The sequence below is a fragment of the Narcine bancroftii genome, chromosome 7 (assembly GCF_036971445.1).
Source record: "Narcine bancroftii isolate sNarBan1 chromosome 7, sNarBan1.hap1, whole genome shotgun sequence".
Classification (NCBI taxonomy): domain Eukaryota; kingdom Metazoa; phylum Chordata; class Chondrichthyes; order Torpediniformes; family Narcinidae; genus Narcine; species Narcine bancroftii.
Genome location: NC_091475.1, coordinates 178,984,606 through 179,002,707, shown reverse-complemented (window position 1 = coordinate 179,002,707; position 18,102 = coordinate 178,984,606). Strand labels below are relative to the sequence as shown.

At 40.0% G+C, this 18,102-nt stretch overlaps 1 protein-coding gene across 6 annotated transcripts in view; it reads left to right on the top strand.

The window, feature by feature from the left end:
* Positions 1 to 18,102, top strand: part of flt1 (fms related receptor tyrosine kinase 1) — a 274,469-nt gene that overhangs the window by 113,654 nt on the left and 142,713 nt on the right. For all 6 annotated transcript variants that reach the window (XM_069891516.1, XM_069891514.1, XM_069891517.1 and 3 more), the window contains exon 11: positions 16,658 to 16,787. In XM_069891516.1, coding sequence (XP_069747617.1) covers positions 16,658 to 16,787 — 130 coding nt within the window. The remainder of the gene's footprint in view (positions 1 to 16,657; positions 16,788 to 18,102) is intronic.

Sequence of the window (18,102 nt, the reverse complement as noted above, 5' to 3'; positions counted from 1 at the left end):
TCTGAATTCATATTGAAGACAGTAGAAGAGGAATCAATACTACTCCAAATATATTGTGAATTCAAATAGACTTTTTTTGTTTAGAGATTGTGAATCATATCCTAATTTAGAACCTATTACAACTAACAGCCTTTGTGTGATTTCCAGTGCTACAAGTCAGTTATTAAACACGTTGGCAGGCAAATAGCAATGGCTTTCTCCTGCATGGGCCATGGGAGTTTTCTTATCTTACTTCAGCAGAAGGTGCTACTAGTTTCCTGTGCAAAATCACAGTATATGCTGCTTTCCTCTTGTTGTTTTAGTTTCCTCCCCCAAGCAAGACCATTCCCAGCAGCACAATTGTCTCTCACTCTACAAATGCGGTGCAATGCACTTCCCTTAAGTGCCTGATTAGTGCTTGGGACTCAATCAATCCTAAACATTCCAGCGCAATCACAATGGTGACAAATATTTTTTCAAGGTTTAACTTGCTCTAACAGCCATGCCCTTTAACAGTGCCATGGGAAACTGGTAGTGGGATAAAATTAAATTGTGCTATATGTTTAACAGTAATATTCATGTACAATCACAATTAATTTTCAATATCATACTTGCATTTTGTCCAATATCCAATTTTTTCATAATATTAACAAACCTTCCTTGCATGAGGAAAGACACAAATTGCTAACAAGGAATCTTTCCTAAAAATGTTGGAGAACTCAAAGGCTCTGAACTCATCTGACAAGAGCTGCACAACTTCTGGCCCAAATTAAGCCTGTGCAATAGTCCATCTAGAGACCACTGGGGCATAGAAGGCAGTAGGTTTAGATGAAGGCAGTGATTGAGGATGAGCATAGATGTGGTCTCACCTGCTCTCCATATAAATGGATGAATAATGTCATCCCATATTTCCCTATTGTGGTAATTGCATTGTGGCGAGCTCTCCACTGGCCACCGAGACAGAGGTGCACCAAAGAAGAGATACAGGACTGTCTGAAATCTCTTGATGCCTGCCACATTGACCACCGCCAGTGGGCTGATATCGCCTCAAGCTGCGCATCTTGGCGCCTCACAGTTCGGCGGGCAGCAACCTCCTTTGAAGAAGACCGCAGAGCCCGCCTCACTGACAAAAGACAAAGGAGGAAAAACCCAACACCAACCAACCAATTTTCCCTTGCAACCGCTGCAACCGTGTCTGCCTGACCCGCATCGGACTTGTCAGCCACAAACGAGCCTGCAGCTGACGTGGACATTACCCCTCCATTAATCTTCGTCCGCGAAGCCAAGCCAAAGAAAGGAGAAAAGACATGGCTGCCTCACAAATTGGAGAATGTAGTAGAGTTTTTAGAGAAACTTAAAATAACCCAGAATAGGCATTGACGTATTTCATTTTAGAAAAGATTGATTCTCAGTGACATGTATTTTAGTACCAATCTTTCTGCCCAAATACTATATCTTATCATCAAATTAGACAATGCTGCAGAAATTCATGCAGAATAAGAAATCACATGAAATACCTGCTTGAGGAAGGCACTGTGCTTCAAGATAGAAATGACTTACAGGAAACGAACATCAGTGGTTGGCTCTCCTTGAGTAGGCTATCTTGCAGTTATCCATAGCTTGTTCTCCCTGCCTCTTTACCATGTCCTTAACCATTTTTTTTTCAAATATCTGCTTGTTTCTGTTTCCTGGTGATACTATGTCTAACATTATAACAAGAATACTCCCTGGACAACTTGAGTGCAGCCAAAATTTCTTTCTTTAAATGTGATTTATGTGTCTTGCCAGTGTTTGTTACCTTTGATGCTTCCTATTGTTGATAGTTTGTGATTGATTTGTTCTACTAATCTTTTGCATGCTGTGTCAGCTTTTAGGATAGCTAACCCAACCACTTTCTTGTGTGTCATTATGGAGAATAATGTGAAATTCCTGATGAAAGGCTCAGGCCCGAAACATTGGTTATGTATCTTGCTATATAATGTGCACTGCTTGACCTGCTGAGTTTCTCAATCACAGCAGCTGCAGACTTTTACCTTTTACTCCTAACTGACCTGAAGTGTTCTGTGATCTTTCTTTCAAAGAGTAATATTACCTATTTTAAAATCCAGGAATTTTGGAAGATCAAAACAAATACACTCCTCAATTTAGTATCATCCACAAACTTGGTATGCAGTGTATGAAAAAAGGTAGATGAGCTTAAAGACCAGTTAGTAATTGGCAGATTTGACATTCTGGGCATAACGGAGATATAGCTGAAGGAGGATCATGGGCGGGCTGTGTATGCAAGGATACACATCCTATAGAAAAGACAAACAGGAGGGCAGGGGGTGTGGGGGGTGGCACTGAAGTTAAACTATCAAACAAAATCCTCAACAAGAAAGGACATAGGATCAGAAGATGTAAAATCCTGTGGGTAGATACGAGAGAATGAAAGGGTAAAAAGACTGATGTAAGTTACATGCAGGCCTCCAAATAGCAGCTACAGTGTAGGGAGGAAATTATAGGAAGAGGCATATTATAGTGGTCATGGGGGACAAATATGAGATAGATTGGAAAAATCAAGTTGGTACTGGATCAAAGAAAATGAACTTGTGGATTGCCTATAAGATGCCTTTTTAGAGGAGCTTATGATTGAGCTAATGAGAGAAAGCAATTCTGGATTTACTGCTATGCAATGAACTTCTTTAGGTAGCTTAATATAAAGGAACCCTTAGGAGGCAGTGATCCTAATATGATAGAATTCATTCTGTAATTTAAGAGGGAGCTAAAGTCAGGTGTGTTGGTGGCACAAGAGGGAGCTGGCCAAAGTTGATTGGAAGGGGACCCTGGCAGAGAAGATGGAGCAGTAATGGCAGGTGTTAGAGCCATAGAAAATAGCCTATTTTGCCCTTCTCGTCCATGCTGAATTTTTTTTTTGCTTACTCCCACTGACCTGCACCAAGTTCATATCCCTCCCCATACCTCTCCCATCCATGTACCTGTCAAAATTCTTCTTAAATGGTAAAATTGAGCCCGCATTCACAACTTCAGCGAGCAGCTCATTCCAATCCCACCACTCTCTGTGTGAAGGATTTCCCCTCATGTTCTCCCTAAACTTTTCCCTTTTCACTCTTAACCATGTCCTCTGGTAAAAACCTACCTACATTTACTCTATCTATCCCCCTCATAATTTTAAATACCTCTATAAAATATCCCCTCATTCTTCTATGCTCCAGGGAATAAAGTCCTAACCTGTTTAACCTTTCCCTGTAACTCAGCTTCTGAAGTCCAGGCAACATCCTAGTAAATGTTCTCTGCACTCTTTAACTCTCATTACAATCTTTCCTGTAATTAGATGACCAAAACTGCACAAAATACCCCAAACTTGGCCTCTTATATAACTTTACCATAACATCCCAACTCCAATATGCAATACTTTGATTTATAAAGTCCAATATGCCAAAAGCTCTCTTTGCAACCCTATCCACCTGTGATGCCACTTTCAGGGAATTATGTATCAGTATTCCCAGATCCCTCTGTTCTACTCACTCCTCAGTGCCCTGTCATTTACCTGTATGTCCTTTCTTGGTTTTTCCTTCCAAAATGCAACACCTCACACTTGTTAGTGTCATCTGAAAACTTGCTGATCTAATTTACCACATTATCATCCAGATAATTTATATAGATGACAAACAATGGACCCAGCACTAATCCCTGAGGCACATCACTAGTCACAGGCCTCCAGTCTGAGAAGCAATCATCCACCATTATCTGTGGCTTCTCCCATCCAGCCAATGTCAAATCCAGTTCACTACTTCACCAGTGTCTGAACCTTCCTGAATAACCTCCATGTGGTACCTTGTCAAAGGCCACGTAGACAACGTCTACTGCCTTTCATTTGTCAACTTTCCTGGTAACCTCATCGAAAAACTCTATAAGATTGGTTAAACATGACCTACCATGCTCAAAGCCATGTTGACGATCCCTAATCTGGGAAGAATTCAGAAATTGCAGAATCGTTTCATCCCAAAAAAGAAGCTCCTAAGGGGAGGGCCTGGCAACTATGGCTGACAAGGGTAGTCAAAGACACCATAAAAGCAAAAGCAAGGGCACACAGTTGTGCAAAAAGGATTAGGTAGCTTTTAAAAACCAACAGAAGGCAACTTAAAAAGGAATAACCAGAGATAAATGAAATATTAAAGTAAGCTAGCCAGTAACATAAAAGAGGATAGGATACCAAAAGATTTTTTCAGATATAAAAAAAATAAGAGAAGCAAGAGTGGATATCGGACCACTGGAAAATGACCCAAGAGTAGTAGTAATGGGGAACAAAGCAATAGTAGATGAATTGAATAGGTATTTTTCATCAGCCTTCACGGTGTCAGACACCAGTGACATACCAGAAATTCGAGAGAGTGAAGGGGCTGAAGTGAGGGTATTGCTGTGGAGAAGGTGCTTAGGCAATTGAAGAGGCCTAAAAGTGGATAAGTCACCTGGACCCAATGAGATTGTTAAACTATTCGTGGTGATCTTTCAAGAGTCACTAGTCTTGAAATTGCACACGCCACTTCACTCATTAAGAAGGGAAAGAGATAAAATCAGTAATCTCTAGGCTAGTTAGACTGATTTCAGAGGTAGGCAAGATTATAGAGTCCATTATTAAGGATGAGGTATTGGGATACTTGAAAATACATGATAAAATAGGTCAGTCAGAATGATTTCCCAAAGTGTTTAATTGCTATACTTAATTTAGATATCATTTAAATAATCTTATAATTGTAGTTCATTAATAAAATTGACTATATTTTTTTTAAAAATGAATGGTTTCTTTCAGGGGAGACCATGCTGACAAATCTGCTGGAACATTTTTTGAAGTAATGGCCAGACAAAAGAGGGTCACTAAATGTTGCTTACTTGTATTTTCAGAAGGCCTTTGACAAGGTGATGTACACAAGGCCGCTAAATAAGATAGGAGTGCATGGTATTATGCAAAGGTACTAGCGTGGATAGACGATTGGCTGACTGGCAGAAAGCAAAGAATGGGAATAAAGGGGGCCCTTTCTGGTGATTCATGGTGTTCCATAGGGGTCAATGGGTTCACTACTATTCATGTTGTATGTACTTCATTTAGATGACAGAATTGATGGTTTTGTGGCCAGGTTTGCAGATGATACAAAGATAGATAGAGGGGCGGGTAGTATTGATGAAGCAGAGAGTCTGCAGAGGGACTTTAGCAGGTTGAGAAAATGGGCAAAGAAGTGGCAGATAGGATGCAGCATAGCGTAATGTATGGTCATGAATTTTGGTAGAAGGAAAAGAGGTATAGACTATTTTCTAAATGTTTAGAAAATTCAGAAAGCAGAGGTCCAAGGGTACTTGGAGTCCAAGTGCAGGTTAACTTGCAGGTTGAATGGGTAGTAAGTTAAATGCAATGTTTACATTAATTTCAAGGGAACTAAAATATAAAAGGAATTATATGTTGAGGCTTCATAAGATGTTGGTCAGACTACATCTGGAGTATTGTGAGCAGTTTTGGGCCCCATATGTAAGGAAGGAAGTACCGGTGTTGGAGAGGGTCCAGAGGAGGTTTACAAGAATGACCCCAGGATTGAGAGTGTTAAAGTATGAGGAGCATTTGATACTCAGTGGAGTTTAGAAGGATGAGGGGGGATTTTATTGAAACATACCAAATATTGAAAGGGTTGGATAGAGTGGACATGGAGATGTTTCCAGTAGTGGGAGAGTCGAAGTCTAAAGGGCAAAGCCGCAGGATAAAAGGGGATCCTTTTAGATCTGACATGAGAAATATAAATGGGCGGTGAATCAGTGGAATTTGCTATCACAGACAGCCATGGAGGGCATTTGATTGGGTAGATTAAAGTGGAGTTTGTTAGTTCTTGATTAGAAGGGGCGTCAAAGATTATGGGGAGAAAGCAGGAAAATTGGGTTGAAAGGAAGAATACATCAGCCATGATTCTAATAGTGAAGCAGGGTCGATGGGTCAAATGGCCTCATTCTGTTCCTATCTTTTCTCTTTCACGTCATTATCTTTCTTCTCCTTTTCCTGTGTGACAGCTTCTTGCTATAAACAAAGCAGGTGAAGCTCAACTCTCACAATTGTGAAAAATACAAAAACTGCAGGTACTGGAATCTTGAGCAGACAAAGAATTTGCTGGAGATTCAGACCTGAAATGTTGAATGATTATTTCTCTCCATGGATATGTTTGACCTGCTGAGTTCCTCCATTAATTTTTTGTTTCCTAACAATAAGATTTGTTTTTTAGACATACAGCACAGTAACAGGCTACTTTGGCCCCCAAGTCCGTGCCACCCAATTTACTCCCAATTAGCCTACACCCCCCCAGTATGTTTCGATTGGTGGGAGGAACCCCTGGGGAAAACCCACACAGACATGGAGAGAACATACAAACTCCTTACAGACAGAACTGGATTCGAACCCCAGTCATATATAATTTAATAATTACAGCACAGAAACAGTCTAGTTTGGACTTTCTAGTCCATGCCGAACACCTTCTCCCACCTAGTCCTATTGATCCGCACCCGGCCCAAAACCCTCCATACCTCTCTCATCCATATACCTATCCAACTTTTCCTTAAATATTAAAATCAAACCAGCATCTACCACTTTGACCAGAAGCTCATTCCACACTCCCACCACCCTCTGAGTGAAGAAATTCCCCCTTATGTTTCCCCTAAACTTTTCCCGCTTCAATCTAAATCCATATCCTCTTGTTTGAATCTCCCCCACACATGATGGAAAAAGCCTGTCCACATTGACTCTGTCTGTCCTCCTCATAATTTTAAATACCTCTATCAAATCATCCCTTAATCTTCTACACTGCAGGGAATAAAGTCAAAATTCCTAAATCCCTTTGTTCTACTGCACTCCTCAATTGTCGACCATTTAACGTGTATGACCTTTGCTGATTAGTCCTACCAAAATGTAGCACCTCACATTTATCAGTATTAAACTCCATCTGCCATCTTTCAGCCCACTCTTCTAACTGTCCTATATCCCACTACAAGCTTTGATAACCTTCTTCACTGTCCACAACACCACCAATTTTCGTATCATCTGCATACTTACTAATCCAATTTACCACCCTATCATCTAGATCATTAATATATATGACAAACAACAATGGACCCAGTACCAATCCCTGAGACACTCCACTAGTCACCAGCCTCCAATTTGACAAAGAAATTTCCACCACTACTCTCTGGCATCTCCCATCCAACTATTGTTGAATCCACTTCACTACTTCAACATTAAAACCTTATGCTTGAATCTTTCTAACTAACATCTTATGCAGAACCTTGTCAAAGGCCTTACAAAAATCCATATAGACAAAATCCATAGCCTTCCCCTTGTCAACCTTCTTAGTAATCTCCTTGAAAAACTCTCTATAAGGTTTGTTAAACATGAGCTACCATGAATAAAACTCCTAATCAATCCCTGTCTTTCCAAATAATTGTATATTCCTTCTCTAGGAACACTCTTCATTAATTTACCTACATGCTGCCTATAATTACCAGGTTAACTTTTGAAGCCTTGTTTAAACAGCAGAACAACATGAGCTCCCTCCAATCATCCAGCCTCTCCCCTGTGGCAAGTGACATTTTGAATATTTCTGTCAACACCCCCACTATTTGTACACTAACTTCCCTCAGGGTCCTAGGGAATATCTTGTCAGGACCCAGAGATTTATCCAGCTTTATTCTCTTTAAAATAGCCAGTACTAACTCCTCATTAATCTGTATATTATCCATGACCTCGCGACCAGATTTCCTTACTTCACCTGGCTCAATATTCCTTTCCTTAGTGAATATTGAAGAAAAAAATTAATTTAAAATTTCCCCCATCTCTTCTGACTTCTCACATAGCCTACCCCTCTGATCCTCAAGGGGTCTAATTTTAATCCTCACTATTCTTTTACATTTAATGTACCTGTAGAAACCCTTTGGATTTATTTTTACTTTGCGTGCCAAAGCAGCCTCTTATCTCCTTTTAGCCTTTCTAATTTCTTTCTTAAGATTCTTTTTACATTCCTTGTATTCCTCAAGCACCTCATTTATTCCCTGCTGTCTATACCTGTTGTACACATTCCTCTTCCTCCAAACCAAATTCCCAATATCCTTTGAATGCCAAGGATCCCTGTATTTTCTAACCTTTACTTTAATTCTCAAGGGAAATACAGATTCTGTACTCTCAAAATTTCCCCTTTGACTATCCTCCATTTATCTGTTACATCCTTTCCTGAAAATAAATTAACCCAATCCACACCCTCTAAATCCTTTTGCATCTCCTCAAAATTTGCCTCATTCCAATCAAGGATCTCAATCTTAGGCCCAGCCCTATCCTTCTCCATTATTAACTTAAAACTATTAGTATAATGATCACTAGACTCAAAGTGTATCCCAACACAAACCTGTCACCTGACCTATCTCGTTCCTTAATAGGAGATCCAATACTGCCCCCTCTCTAGTTGGTTCTTCTATGTATTGATTTAGAAAACTTTCTTGAACACATTTGATAAACTCCAACCCATCCAGCCTTTTTACAGTAAAGGCATCCTATTCAATGTGTGGAAAGTTAAATTCTCCTATAATCGTTACCTTATGCTTATTGCACATATATGCTATCTCCTTACAAATTTGCTGCTCTAATTACCTCAGCCCATTAGGTGGTCTATAATACACACCATTGGTGTTTTCATGCCTTTCCCATTCCTCAATTCCACTCAAATAGCCTCAATGAATGAGCCCTCCAATCTATTCTGCCATAGCACAATTCTAATGTTTTCTCTAACAAGCAATGCAACTCCTCCACCTTTTATTCCCCCTTTTATTTCTATTACACCTAAAATAACAGAATCCTGGAAAATTTAGCTGCCAATCATGCCCCTTCTGCAACCAAGTTTCACTGATGGCTACAATAACATATTTCCATGTGTCACTCCATGCTCTAAGCTCATCCACCTTTCTTACAATGCTCTTTGCATTGAAATATATACACTTGAGAGCTGTCCCCAAAATACACTCCTTTGATTACCATCTACTTTTACCACCCCTCCCCCCCTCCTTCATTAACTTTAACATTTTGGTTCTCTCTCCTTTCAAATCTAGGTGTTCTAATACTCTAATTTCCACTCTCTCATTCAGATTCCCACCCCGCTGCCAAACTATTTTAAACCTTCCCCAATAGCTCTCACAAATTTGCCCACCAGGATATTGCTCCTCCTCCAGTTCAAATGCAGCCCATCGCTTTTGTACAGGTCATACATCCCCAGTGATGTTATCAGATGTTAACATGAGAATTGATCCTTTATAGTGTTGTTTTTGTTGCTGGCCAAATAAAATATGTATTTAATTTATCTGCATCTTAAAATTATCTCCTGCTTTCAAAACTATGCCTAATTATAATTATCCGAATTCTTCACGAAAAAGGCAACTGTGGCTCAAACATGAAATCACAAAAACTGAATGAAATCCTGAATCTGGATCCCAATGATCCACAAATGTGAACCCCTGCCCCTTGCACCAACTCTTTAGCCACGCATTCATCAGCCACATTTTCCTATTCCTACTCTCTAGTGAGTGGCACAGGCAGCAATCCCGTGGTTACCACCCTTGAGGCCCTGCTTTTTAACTTTTTTCCTAACTCCATATATTCATTCTTCAGGACCTCATCCTCACTTCTGTGTATGTCATTGGTCCCCACATGGACCATGATATCTGGCTGCTCACCCTCCCCCTCAAGAATGCTGTGTACTTGATCAGAGACATCCCTGACCCTGGCACCTGGGAGGCCACATACCAACCAGGAGTCCCGAACTCATCCAGCAAACTTCCTTAACCAGAGAGTTCCAATTACAAGAGTTCTCTCTTTTCTGTCTTTCCCTTCTGAACCGATGGACCATCCCCCGTGCCAGAGACATGACCACCATGACTGCTGGGTCTGTAAAGGCATTGCACTAACCATTGCACCAACTGTGCCACCCTTTGATGTTAGACCACACAATATATTAAAAATCAGTCTACTTAAGGCTTCTCCACAAGAATTGAAACAGCATTGATGATCTGCTGTATCATTTTTCATGTGCAGTTCTGGTTGCCCAGTTATAAGAAGAATTTCATTTAAACTGGAAATGGTGCAAAAAAAAGATTCCTAAGTATGTCACCATGTCTGGACGGCTTTATATTTTGAAAGGCTGGATTGCAGGGGCATTTTCCCCTGGGGTGTAGAAGGCTGAGGGGTGACCCAATTGAAGTATATAAAATTGAGGAGCATAGACAAGGTCATAATGCTTTACCCAGCGTAATGTAGTCTAAATCTTGAAGATTTAAATCTTAATTTAACAACAGGGAAAAAATTAAAAAGGACCTGTGTTATTGCCATATTAAACAATTTAATGGCAAGGAATTGGAATGATCTGACAATAGTATTTCTAGATCTCATGAAAATTTTGATTCTATCAAGCTCATTTTTAAAGTTTAGGATAGGTTGGAGATATTGTGGACCGGAGCTCAGAATCGATGCGGTAACTTTTATTGATAATGGCAAGGCCAGAAGCAGATTCATTCCTATTATAAGAGGAGTAAACAAGGTGATCCATTTTCCTCCAATTTATTTAATATCGGAATGAACATCTTATTTTTTTCTTTAGATAGGGATAGATCTGATTTCTATTTTGGTTCAGAATACATCTTCTGTACTGCATTCAAAGGGTGATAGGTATGTGGAATGGACTTCCAGAGGAAATAATAGAGGCAGGTATAGTACAAATGCTCAAAAGGCATTTAGTACATGGACAGAAAAGGTTCAGATGAATATGGGACAAACACAGATAAATGGAATGAGGTTAGGTGGTTGCAATAGACAAGCTGAGCTTAAAGACCTGTTTCTGTGCTGTAAACTCTATGATTCTAATTCGCATTATGGAATTTATTAATACATATAGTCAATTTTTTAGAATGTTGGGCATGGGCTTGTCATTCCTGGGGAGCTCATGTTTAACTGTCCATTAGCTATCTTTTAGTTTGCTGTGATAGAAAGCATAGTGATCTTCTCCAAATAATGGACACTTTCATTATGTTTCCTGTGTGGTCATCTGCCAGCCTGAGTAGTGATAAACATAGACTAGAAACCATTAGTCTCACAAAGTTCCTTTTTAAGGTTCAAGCAGAAACTTTCTCCCTGAATACCCTTAGCAGATAAGCTGAGACTTTCTTCACCTTTTTCTCTTTCTTATAGTTCAGCCATGGGCTGGATCTGGCCTGTGATCCAAATTTATCCAGCTAGCAATCCAATGCATTCACCCAATCACCCTCAGCCGCTCCAACATACACCGTTCGCTGCACTAAACTGTTGGCCTTTGTCATCGGTGGCCCTGGGGAATGTGCGCATGGGTTAAACATACCTCAGCAAAGGAAATACTTTGTGGCTACATAAATGCCGCCCATTCGTTCAGGGTTGTGAACCAGGCAGTGAAATGACTGCATTCATGCGGAATGTTCACTGAAGTCTCTGTTCATTGTTATAACCATGATCCACATCAGTTTCTGCCCTGGAAAAATAACTCATCCTGGCACTCCCGGGAACACGCTTCACCCTCAAGTTGGGCCTAAGATGAACTGTGCATCAGAGGCTAACTGTCCTGCTCTTGATTCAGGTCACTCACCCATTGGTGAATGTGGAGCATGGGGTGAACCTTTCGGAGTGATCCCGAAGCACCCCCTACCGCTGCCACCATCCCCCTTCCCCTTCCCCTGAGCTGCTCTCTCTCCCATCTCCCCTCTGCCCGCTCCCCCTCTTCCCCCTTCTCCCTGCCCCCTCTTCCCACTCCCTTGAGCTGCCCCATTCCCCAAGTTGTCCCCCTCTCCCCACTTACCTAAACACCCCCTCTCTCTACTCCCCCTTCTTCCCACTCCCCTGTCTCACTCAAAAAGGCGCAAACCCTGATGTCCGTGTGTGGGACATTGCGAAGTTCCTTCACCTGAATCTGGCTGCAAGCAAAACTCATTTAGCGTAAAGCAAATTTCGTTCACTCTGAAATGGGATTTACCTCCCATACTCATAGTTCAAAACACACCTTAGAGTAGTGAGAAATTAAAGCAGGAGATCTGGATCAAAGGCAGAAGTTGAGAGGAATACATAAGAGCTTCTGCTGAGAAAGATTCAAGATGTTGTTTTCGACAAATTTATTTATGTCCACAGTTTTGCAACAAAAATAATTGTAACTGATTATTTTTAAGAATTATTTAAAAGCAACCAAGTTTAAATGATGATCTGCTGTCCTCCAAACGCCTGTCTGAAATATTAATATCCAGCACCGGATGATTTTATCCCTCCTGCTAAGCAGTTTGTTCTACCGGTGGTTAAGGTTGATAGCAGAACTCTTTGAGATAATGTCTTGCTATTGACATCAACAACCATGTCACCCAATATCGAAATGCTTTCAAACAACAAACCAGTTGTTCCCCATTGATTCAGCTACTGTTTTGGGGTTAGTTATTTTGTTTTCCTTGTGACTAATTCTTCTCCTTTATGATTTTTTTTATTGTGTCTTTTTAATGTCTAACTCATGATTTTTGGTGCACTTCCAGATTTACAGCTTTCCCTCACCTGAAATGCATCATTGTAGAGAAATGGAAGTAATATAGTTGATCTCATTGCTTGAACATTTTCCTGTGGACAGTTTTTTGATAAATTATTATTCCACATTAGGTACTTCACGCAGAGGCAATCGAAAGTTTAAATTACATAATGTCTGTGTTTCAGTATTTATAGCCATTCACCATCATCAGGACCACACATGGTAAAAGGTTGCCCGCCCCTGTTTATAGTTGTTTGCTTGTTTAATCCTCGATTCATCAGTCATGTTGTACTCCAAAGGAAAATGTCTATGCTTAAAATCAGCTAAGTCCTTTAACCCGGGGGTTCTCAACCTTTTTCATTCCACTCACATACCACTTCAAGTATTCCCTATGCCATAGGTGCTCTGTGATTAGTAAGGGATTGCTTAAGGTGGTATGTGGATGGAAAGAAAAAGTTTGAAAACCAGTTTTAATCGTACCCAATTGACTCGCTATGTGCAGGGTTTCATAACTCCAAAGGAAATAGGCCAATCACAATTTTTCTTGAGCAAAATATTTTTTGTAATAATTAGGTCTAGAGCAGTGATTCTCAACCTTTCCTTTCCACTCACATCCCTCCTTAAGCAATCCCTTACTAATCACAGAGCACCAATGGCATAGGGATTACTCAAAGTGGTATGTGGGTGGAAAGAAAAAGATTGAGAACCACTGCTTTAACCCCTGACAATTCTCTTTAAAAATTATCAAAAGAAAAATGTTCTTTCGTAGCTACTGGAAATCAATCAGAAATTTATTTCTAAGTATTTTATAACTTTTGTTTGTCAATGTTTATTTATCTTTGCAAGTGATGATCAAAATTGGAGCATTATGCTCCAATACATCAACACTGGTTTCAGTTTTCTTTCTGACTATGTGGTCACAGAGGAGGGCTACAGGTGAGATGAAAATGGCAGTGCCTCCACTCCCTACCATCTTCCTGGCTAACATATGGTCTTTGGAAAATAAACTGGATGAACTTTCAGTCAGATTATAGCAGCAGAGACAGATCAGGGATTGCTGTTGTATGGTTTCACTGAGACAAGGCTAAATGAGAGCATTCCAGACATAGCACTATAGCCAAGGGCTTCACCCTCCATTGCACAGAATGGACACAGGCGTCAGGTAAAGGCAGAGGTAGCAGCGTTTGCGTCATCATCAATTCATCAAAGTGCACAAACAAAATGGTAATGACCCAATCCTGCTCCTGCACCTGTATCATCTTTAAAACATGAATTAAAAGCTTGTTGGTGTGTGACTGTAAAGGGTAATGTAATCTGAAGAATTGAATTACCATTTCACCATTCTGTATTGTATTGTGAACCAGTGAAGGGTTGTGACAGCACTACCCAGCACTGCCAATCAAAGTTTGGCCCCGCCCCACATTAAGTGCACACCTTGCATTGGAAAATTTAAATTCCTTTGTACTTGGCCTTGGGCCAATGGCTTTTGTAAGTGGTTCAATCTTGATGGCACTGAGCCTGTAAATTACCTGGGCTGGGCCCCCCAGCCTGCCTGTAGTTGGCTTTGGGCCATTGGCTGTTGTAATTAGTTTAACCTTGCTGGTACCGAGCCATTGACCTCCTGTAAATGAGTTGGACTGGACCCCCCCCCCCCAGCCTTCAAGCACTATAAAGGTGCCACGTATGCTCGAATTGCCCTCTTTGCCATTGGACCACCCTGCTTCACTGCAGGCCTACAACTGTGGAATGGCACTTTCCGCTGGAGAAATTGTTGGTAAATTGTTCTTGGTGCTAAGATGTGCACTGAACTGTTAAAGGGTTGAGAGCATTTAGTTAGTGCCTAGTAGTAGCATAGAGCTGTATGCCTGAGTCAAGGGGTGGCGTGGGGGGTGTCGTATTGGTTTTCCTTGATTGTTGAATGTACCGGGTACCCAGTTCGTTGTGTGTATGTGTGCATGTACTTCATCCCAGCCAGGGGTGGAGTGCTGCGGGAGCTCACTGAAGCACCCGTCTGGCACATCACTGTGCCCCTCTGGCATCTCATTGGGCCATTTCAGCCTTTGGCCTTTTGAGCCTACTCTGCCATTTAATCGTGAGCTTATCCTTATCATTCAGCCCCACTGCCAGGCCTTCTCCCTGTAACCCTTGAAGCCCTGACTAATCAAATTCCTGTCAAATTCTGTCTTAAATACACCCAACAACCTCACTTCCACTGCCGCCTGTGACAAGTTCCACAGACACACGACCCTCTGGCGAAAGAAATTTCTCCATATTTCTGTTTTAAATTGACACCCTTTTATCCTGAAATTATGGTCTCTTGTCCTAGACTCCCCTACCATACTTCTACTCTTAGGACGCAAGCAGAGATTGAGGACTACAGCACCAGTGGTGAAAACAGTGAAACTATGGTATGAGAGGTGGAGTGGACCATATTCAACAATTCATCTTCATACTTGAATGAATATGCCACAGCTGTGACCGATTTCAACAGGACAGTCAGTGTGGGTCGCTGACAACATTTTCTCCTCACTAACAATCAACACAGACCCACTGCATGGTCCACTTATTTCACTGTTCTACTGTCTCTACTCTCTACCCTCTCTACACCCATGACTGTGTATCTAGGCACAATTCCAATGCCATCTATGGCAATGAGGAAATGTACAGGAGTGAGATGGATCAGTTAGTTAAGTGGCGTCACAACAACACCATGTTAGCTACAGGAGAGAGAAATCAGGAGAACACAAAGCAGTCCTCATCGAAGGGTTATAACTTCATTGATGACACTGCTGCCATTGACCTGATTCCCTCCACACTGCCCACCATGATCCCCAATGATCTCCAATTCCCCTAGCATCTGACCTGAGCAGTTTTCATTTTTTCCCCCATCTACTGCCATGATGATTTAATTACCAACCATAGTACCTGTAAATGGCTGTTATCATTGAGCCTACTTAATTTACAAAGCATGTTAATTAAAGCAAAATTACAAACAGTCCAGTGCTTCATTAGTCAAGTCATTGCTAAGGTTGTAACAGCTCATGTAACAGAACTCATTGACAAAAGAGTGAGACAAAATGCAGTTGATGAAAATATACTTGATCATTGCAAGCACATTTTGATTTGGTGGGTAGTGAAGGAGCTCACTTGGGTGTGTGAACAAGGACTGAAGCCTTACTTACAGATGAAGAGCCAATTATATTTTTAATTAAATTTGGAATGTTTATGAATTGAATTGTCATGTGTTCAAGGATACAGGGAAAAATCTTTGTTTTGCATCCTATCCAGGCAAGTCAACCCTCATCATTTTACTCATGAGAGGTGTATTCATAAATCTGATTACAGCTTGAAAGAAACTGTCCTTGAACCTGATGGTGCATGTTTTTATATCTTATGCCCAATTGGGGGGGGGGGGGGAAGGGGAGTTGGTTGAGGGGTGGGAAAGAAGAACATGTGACTGGTTAGGATGTGACCTTTATTCTGTTGACTGCTTTCCAGATGCAGTGGAAAGTGTAGATGGAATCAATGGAGGGGAGGTTGATCAGCATGGTAGCCTGATCTGCATTCACAACTCTGTAATATCTTGGGCAGACCAGTTCCCATACCAAGAGGTGAAACATCAAGACAGGATATGGTACATCTATAACAATTGATAGGAGTAACTGGGGATTTGTCTAATTTCAGAAAATATCTGAGGAAGTCGAGGTGTTGGTGCACTTCAGGTCTCATTATGCTTAGACAAGTACAGATTGTTGACATTTATGCCAAAAGACTACTATCTTCATCCCAAAGTCTTTGCAAGCTCCCAACAAAGTAATGGACATTTAAGGAATCAGTATCTTTGGCAAAGGTTTTCTGAAGGCATTTAATCTTGTTTTTTTGAAAAAAAATTACTTGCAAAAACTATTTGATTATATGCAGAGACTTTTTTATTATATGCTTGGTACCATTTATTAATTTGCTTTTCAATTATTTTTTTATGTAGAATCATTTGTTTTAATTTTATAGGCAGTAACCTGATTTAGGTAAAAGCCATGTAAGTAGTTTATCATTCTATAATGACTGTTAAATGCTGTTTCCAGATGTGAAGCATACTCAGAGATCCAAAGCAGCATTGTTTTTCTGGATACACTTGGCAGCAACATCAACATTACTGGAAATAAGATTCACGTCATTAGGGAAAGAGTAGAATTACTGGAAGGGAAAAATAAGGTATTTAAAAAATTAAATATATTTACAAATATATACAGATTATTTCCAATAATTAATGTTTCAACGACTTTGAAAATGTAATCTGTTTTCATCTAAAGTTTGATTTATATGTATATTAAGCATTTTTTTTTCCAGTGGTTTCTTCAAGTTTTTTTTCCTTCCTCATACATGTATTGTTTTTCATAGCATGACTAGGCAGCACTCAATTCTGTATCCAGGTAGACTCCAGTGAAAGTACAACTCTAGTTTCATCTCAAAAAAAATCTGGATAATTTCACAGGTGATCAAAGCTAGTATTGGAGCTCTGTAACCATCGACAGGGTTATAATCCTATTCCTATAATCTGGTCCTATCTTTAACTAATTTTGGTAATCATGTAATGGAGCATTTGTCCCTTGAGAATGTATAATCATTGCCTATTATCTTTCAGTCAAGTTGCTCCAATCTACCATAGGGAATTAATCTTTCTACTGGTATTAAAGACCTAGTTTCAGATTTAACTGAAACATTCTGAATCTCAATATAAATTTATAATGATCTCTCTTCTTTATTGCAAGGCTATTAATTAACTTAGTCTAAATACACAATACCAAATCTAAAATAGCCTGTTCCTCAGGTGATTTCTTGGCATATTGATTTTAAAAACCTTGATTAAATGCATTCAATAAATTGATCCACTGCACTAGCCATTGTCAACAGGAACCTTACCCATCACCTTGCATAAGTTTTATGTGTCGGTAGGAGAGAAATATGCAAGAAGTCAATCCTTAATACATCACAGGGAAAGGGACCCATAAACTTTGAGCAGAGTCCGAAGGGAGCCATAGCCGAAAAATAGTTGAGAATGGCTACTCTACACTATTACTGTGGTATTTTTTTCCGGCCTAATTTATTGTTTTATAAGTTGTCTGATGTCACCATTGATTAATTTCAGAAAATATCTGAGGAAGTCGAGGTGTTGGTGCACTTCATGTCTCATTGTGCTTAGACAAGTACAGATTGTTGACATTTATGCCAAAAGACTACTATCTTCATCCCAAAGTCTTTGCAAGCTCCCAACAAAGTAATGGACATTTAAGGAATCAGCATCTTTGGCAAAGGTTTTCTGAAGGCATTTAATCTGGTTTTTTTGAAAAAAAATTACTTGCAAAAACTATTTGATTATATGCAGAGACTTTTTTATTATATGCTTGGTTCCATTTATTAATTTGCTTTTCAATTATTTTTTTTTGTAGAATCATTTGTTTTAATTTTAAATAACTCCCATCAATGTATGCTATTGTTTCTTAATTCAGAGGCTTAAGTTTGTAAAATC